General features: G+C 64.4%; 1 protein-coding gene across 1 annotated transcript in view; it reads left to right on the forward strand.

Moving 5' to 3' along the window:
- Window positions 1-2,341: 2,341 nt before the first annotated feature.
- SCAF1 (SR-related CTD-associated factor 1) overlaps window positions 2,342-5,997 on the forward strand; it is a 9,617-nt gene continuing 5,961 nt past the window's right edge. Inside the window, exons 1-6 of the mRNA XM_012733507.1 lie at window positions 2,342-2,455; window positions 2,683-2,740; window positions 3,205-3,299; window positions 3,527-3,627; window positions 3,719-3,834; window positions 5,901-5,989. Of these exons, the coding sequence (XP_012588961.1) occupies window positions 2,348-2,455; window positions 2,683-2,740; window positions 3,205-3,299; window positions 3,527-3,627; window positions 3,719-3,834; window positions 5,901-5,989 (567 nt within the window). The 5' untranslated portion in view covers window positions 2,342-2,347. The remainder of the gene's footprint in view (window positions 2,456-2,682; window positions 2,741-3,204; window positions 3,300-3,526; window positions 3,628-3,718; window positions 3,835-5,900; window positions 5,990-5,997) is intronic.

Here is a 5,997-nt window from a genome sequence, read left to right on the forward strand (position 1 = left end):
GGTGGGCGGGGCGGAGTCGGGTCGCTAGTTGTCCCGGGGTCCTTCCTACACGCCGAGGGGCCTGGGGGGTTTATCGGGGCGGCCTCGGACCCGGCATCGGCGGCGGAACCTGGCGCCGACTGGGGGGCCTTCTCAAGGCCCGGGGACGCGTCTGTGGGTGCCGGGGGGCATCTGCGGGGCATCCCCGAGAGAACTGGGGGCGCCCACGGGGCCTGGACCGAGCCTGGAGCCGACCTCCCATCATATAGCTGTCTGGGTTATTTCTGTGGGCACTGTTGATCGTCGTTAGGGGCTGACCGGAGGCGAGGGTCTGTTTAGTGGGTTCTGGGGCCATCTTGAGATCTGGAGATATGTCCCAGGGGTGACGGAGATGTGCAAGACCCGAGGAATAGCTGCAGAACCGTCCGTAGCGCGTGGGGTATGTCTGTTAGGGCAGCGAAGTGACTGCATGGGTTGACCCGAGGATGCAACTCATTCACATGGGTCCGGGGCCCGGTTAGCAGACCTGGAAGACTGTTCCAGCGCTAGGAGCTCTACAGGCGCCCCAGAGGGATGGAACGTGCCCACCAAAGGAGAGAGGCTGTTGAGATGTGCTGAGAGGGCACTCGGATGGGTCTTCCGTGTCTGTGAATATCTAAGCTGGGTGACAGGAAGGCTGGGGGCAGTTCCAACGACCTGGGACCATGTAGGTGGCTTGGAGGGTGACTGCAAGAGTGTGGTTTTAGTTCCTGCACCAAATGCGAATGCCGTTTGGAGACTAAGACAAAGAAGAGCCCTGGAAATTTTGCCCAGCTCAGCTGCGCTTGCTGTTTAGACAGTAATCCAGAGGAAGACGTCTTCAAGTTCTGCATTGCTCGGGGCTGACAGAGTTAGAATGAGTCCATGCTGGAGTGGCCAGTCTGTAGCATCACCTGGACTCATCTAGCACAGTGCTCTTCCAGCACTCTTGACCTTGTCTACAGTAAGAAAAACATTGCCGTTGAGACCCAGTACACTGCGACATACTTCTTTAACTGATACCCAATTCCCTTGAATTAATACTTCCGCTCCCATGGCTTGTACTGTGGAGAATTTTCTACCATGTTTGATTTGCTTTCGATAGCAAGCCATTTGTGAAGCACTAAATTGCTGTCAGGCTACAGTTTGGGAAACACAGATCTGGGGGAGAAACCTAGCAAAGACCGCAGAGCCTGCTGTCCACGCACCACGGAGCCCGGGGTGTCTGTAAAGCCTGGGGTATGTCACTGTGAGCAGAGGAGCCACCTTGTCCCCACAGACGGTGTAGACACCTGGAGGTCTGCAGTCAGCAGTCACGGTAACGCTTTCCCCTGAGGAGCGAGAGCCCCAGAGCTGGGCACCGGGCACATCAGGCAGGACAGGGCTGTGGAAGTTGGGCAGATCTGCCGACTCTTGCAGAGGGAAGTGGCTGCTGGGAGCTTAGGTAGAGCTTGAAAGTCTGCGGTAGGAGGGAGACAGTGCCACAGTCTGTTCTTGGCTGGGGTGCAGCGGGGGGAGTGAGGGCGACAGATTGGGGAAACCTGGCGTGGAGGGCTGAGGAGACCGTTGAGCGCTCGGGGCAGAAGCCAGCCGCAGTTCCCACACCCCTTCCTGGGGGGGCGGTCCGCTGGTGCCCACTGACAGTGAGCACAAGGAGCTGGAGTTGGGGTGGGATTTTGAGCCATTCTAGGAACTCTTGAGCCCGGATATTGTTATCTGTGTAGCCCATTCGACAGTTGTGAGGAAATTTTCCACAGCGCCGTTGTTTTCTGAAGCCCCGTTCCGGGCACCCACCTGTCTGCAGGACCCTCGTCCAGCGTTAGGACGCTCTGGGCCCTGGGCAGCTGGCAGTAGGCGATGCCCTTCCGGGGTCTGGGCACGGCCTGCCTTTCTGAACTAGGGGCCTTTTCCTCCGGAGGGTGGCTTGCTGTCTGTGCCCCACTCTAGCATGGCTCCCAGTTGGGTGTAGAAGCATTTGAGGTTGCTTGACACGGAGCGGAGTCGGCGGTTTTAGGAATTTGTCTGGTGTTGAGGCGCACCCGGGCACATCCTGGCCGTGGGGAAGGGGGCCTCCTGTGACTGGCACCTGCTCCTTGAAGCCATAATTTGATCAAAACCAGTCGCGGCGTGGGGTTGGCTTCTCTCTGCATGGGCAAAGAGGCCCTAAAATTTGTGGGGACTGGGAGTGGGGTGCTGAAATGGGAGGTGGGAAAGGCCCCCTCAGACAAAAGAGGCAACTCGTCCCCGTCGGGGGGTGCTCATCCAGGACTGGGGTGAGCTGCAGGAGGACCGTGGGGCCTGCGGGGTCTCCGTGCCCATGCCTGCTTCACCCCCTTTCCCCCAGGTGACCATGGAGGAAGAAGATGAGTCTCGAGGGAAAGCAGAAGAGTCAGGCGAGGACCGGGGTGACGGGCCACCCGACAGAGACCCCACGCTTCCCTCTTCTGCCTTCATCCTGGTGAGGCTGCCAGAGTCCCGGGGCTGAGGGAGGCAGGGTGGGAGTGAGCAGTGGCGGTTCCCAGGCCGACCCAGCCCAGGGGGAGGAGGGCGGCGGCTGAGCTGCTGGCTCCTCTGGAGGGCTGGCGAGGCCAGTGACCGGCTGTCTGAGAAGTCCGTCCCTCGTGGGCAGAGCTGGCGCCCGTTCGCCTGCCCTGACACCTCTCCCCCCTCTGCCCTCGCTCTCAGCGGGCCCTCCAGCAGGCCGTGGGGCGCTCCCTGCAAGGGGACCTGCCGAACGACAAAGGTACCGTGAGCTCTGCTGCTTCGGGCTCTTCCACCCGCGTCCCCAGTGTGCAAGCTCCCCAGGGAGCCCACGCCGGTGTCCCAGGAGGGGCTCCGGGAGGGGAGACGGGTCCCCTCAGCCAGGTAGCCCAAGGCACCACGAGAGGGCAGGCAGCCAGGGAGGTGGCGCCCGGGAGGGGACGTCTGGTGAGGGGAAAGCTGCCGGCTCAGGACTGGGAGGCGTTCCTCGGGCCGAGGGGGAGTGAGGGGACTAGGCAGTCAGGCTCGAGCGCCGGGTGGACTGGTGTGCACTGCACCCTGAGGGCAGTTCAGAGGACTGGCGAGGGCACGAGTTGGCGCCTCAGGAAGGTGTCGGGGCGTCCCTCCGGGACTCGGTGGGGAGACATGTGGGGCGGCTGAGGCAGGCAGGAGCTGTTCCGCCAGCAGGCAGGTCGGGCCTGCAGCCCCGTGCGTGTCTGTCTCCAGATGGTTCTCGGTGTCATGGCCTTCGATGGCGGCGCTGCCGGAGCCCGCGGTCAGAGCCCCGGTCCCAGGAATCGGGGGGGACTGACACAGCTACTGTGAGTAAGAAGAGGGGCTGTGGGCCTGGACTCCTGGGCTGCGGTTGGATCGGGGCACCGTTGGAGGGCCTGGGGGTCTGACCCCAGGGTCTGGAGACGGGGCCCTGGATGGTGGAGTTGGTCAGCACCGCTGTCGTCTGGGGTCCTGACAGGATAGGGCCTGGGCAGACGGGACCTGGGGCTTCGCGTCAGCGGGGACAGGGTGGAGCCCTCCTGGCCTATTCCAGGTGCTGGACATGGCTGCAGACAGCTTCCTTGCGGGGCTGGTGAGCGTCCTGGACCCCCCAGATACCTGGGTTCCCAGCCACCTGGACCTGCGGCCTGGCGAGTGAGTAGTGGCAGCTGGAAGCTGCAGTGGGAGAGCTCCCCGACGTGGGAGCCGGAAGCAGCCCTGTGCTCACTCTCTCTTCTGCTTGCAGAAGCGAGGACATGCTGGAGCTGGTGGCTGAGGTCCGGATCGGGGACCGGGACCCCATCCCTCTGCCCGTGCCCAGCCTGCTGCCCCGTCTCAGGGCCTGGAGGACTGGCAAAACGGGTATGTGGGGGCAGGACGAGCTGGGCGGAGGCGTGGAGTCGCGCGGCGGTCGGCTTTGGCACGGTGGTGATGCTCGCGTGCCTGGGGATGGCCTTCATCTTGTCCTCTGGGGACTGGCACAGCATGGGCACACACTTGCGTGCAGTGCGAGCTGGCGTGCACACGAGGACACGGGACCCCTGGGTGTGCACGAGGGCCCTGGTGTTCAGGCTCTCGGTCTCCCGGAGGAGGGCGGCTCTTAGTACCTGCGTGTCCCAGAGAAGGAAAGGAAGGGGACCTGAGGCTCGGAGGCACAGCAGTTTTGCGGGGCGCCGCAGGGCCCAGCCCAGTCTGGCTGCTCTGCGCCGTGCATTGCAGGGGCGGACCCCAAGCAGGTCGTGGTCCCAGACATGAGGGGCACCACAGTCACCAGACTTGTGAACACCCAGGTCACGAGCCCATCCTCAGGTTGGGGGTGCCGGGTGTCCCCACGGGCCCCTTCCCCGTGTCCAGGAGATGCCGCGACTGCTCTTCCTGGGGGCCTGATGAAAGTCTGGGTTCGAGACTTCCCCTCTGTGAACGTTCCTTGGCGGGGGGCCGGGGCACACCGGGTGCTGGGCACACCTCTCCCCGTGCTGGGTCTGCCTGCCCCTTACCAGGGATGTTGCCTGGGACCCCCGCTGGTAGGGACCAAGTGTTTTCCCATTTCACTTGGAGTTGGAAGCCCTCGAGGTCAGCAAGCAAGGAGGCAGTGTTCAGTGACGCGATTTCCAAAACCAGAGCTCAGGGTCCCGCTTCAGGGTGCTGGTGATGTGGATGTTACTTAAGTTCGTAGTCATTTGGCGGGGACTCGGGTTGTGTGACCAAATCTACTCTGGTCTCCTTCTGGGAAATGCCCAGAATGTGGGGAAATGAGGCTCGGCTGTAGCCGACCCGGCCCCACGTGAGAACTGCGCGAGCCGGTGTCTGTGCTGACCGCCGCGGCCGGCAGCGTTCCGAGCCAGGGCTGACAGTGGCGCCCAGGCCCGTCGCAGCGGCTGGCCCGTCTGTGTCTCGCTGGCCCCTGGGGGCCGAGAGCTCACCTCCTTGTTCCTGGCTGTGCCTCTGGCGCCCAGGCGGCAGCGGGCCGTGCTCAGCCAGGGGTCCTTGTCTCTCTCCACTTGCGCGCGAGCTCCTTGTCGTCAGGTCGTGGTCAGTTTGGTCACCGGCTAGTCTCTGTATCCTGAGTGGCATCGATGCAGATAGGTGATCGGAAAGCGGGAGGGAAGGAGACTGAGAACTCGCGTGAGGCCCACCTTGCTCATCCTGTAGCGAACCGATGCAGACTGGTTTTCACTTGGCCCAGGGCGCGTCTCAGTGGGCGCTGGCATCTGGGTCAGCAGCCCCAGCCGCCCCTGCCCCCGCTCCTGGCCCTGCCTGCTCCAGCCCACAGACTCCTCGCGGACTTGGGAGATGGCGTCTGGACACCGACTGCGGGGCTGGGGGCCTGGCAGCTCCGTCTGTGGCCTCCGCGCGCGTGACTGTGGCCTTGAGGCTGTTGTGCCTGCAGGGTCTCAGGAGGGCAGTGGTTGGCGCCGTCATTGGGCACCGAAGTCCCTGTCCAGCACATGCAGGTGGCCCCGGTGAGCCCCGCGCCCTGAGGAACTGGCGAGCCAGGGCTGCCAGGCTGTCGCTGCCCTGGGCGGGACGGTCACCCTCCCGGTCTTGGTCTTGCGGGACCCGCCCTGCGGGAGAAAGCTGAGCTTGGCTCGCCCCGCCCCGCAGGTGGACTCGGGAAGCCCTGCCCTCCCGCCCAGCCTGCGGCTTCTGTGGCAGCGTGGCCACCGTCTTGGGCTAGGGCTTCCGGGCAGCGCGGTCTCGGATACGGGGGTGCACCTCAGGCGGTTGGCTTTTCCCCACCGACTGTCCTGGGGCGGCCCCTGGGGGCCCCGCGCCTCGGGCTCCTCCTGTGAGCGGCTGCCAGAGCGCCTGACCGCTGAGGTTGGGAGCCCGGTGGGCAGTGGCGCGCGCTCGCCCAGGCAGGAGGGCAGCAGAGGGTGGGGGCGGGGGGAGCGCGCCCGAGCCTGGCTCTGCCGCTTCCTTTGCAGTTTCTCCACAGTCTCACTCCTCTCGACCTGCATGTGCCCGCCACCTCCTCACCTTGGGCACCGGAGATGGGGGCCCCGCCCCACCCCCTGCCCCCTC

Source organism: Condylura cristata, unplaced genomic scaffold, assembly GCF_000260355.1.
Source record: "Condylura cristata isolate star-nosed mole 26May11 unplaced genomic scaffold, ConCri1.0 scaffold00041, whole genome shotgun sequence".
NCBI classification, from domain to species: Eukaryota; Metazoa; Chordata; class Mammalia; order Eulipotyphla; family Talpidae; genus Condylura; species Condylura cristata.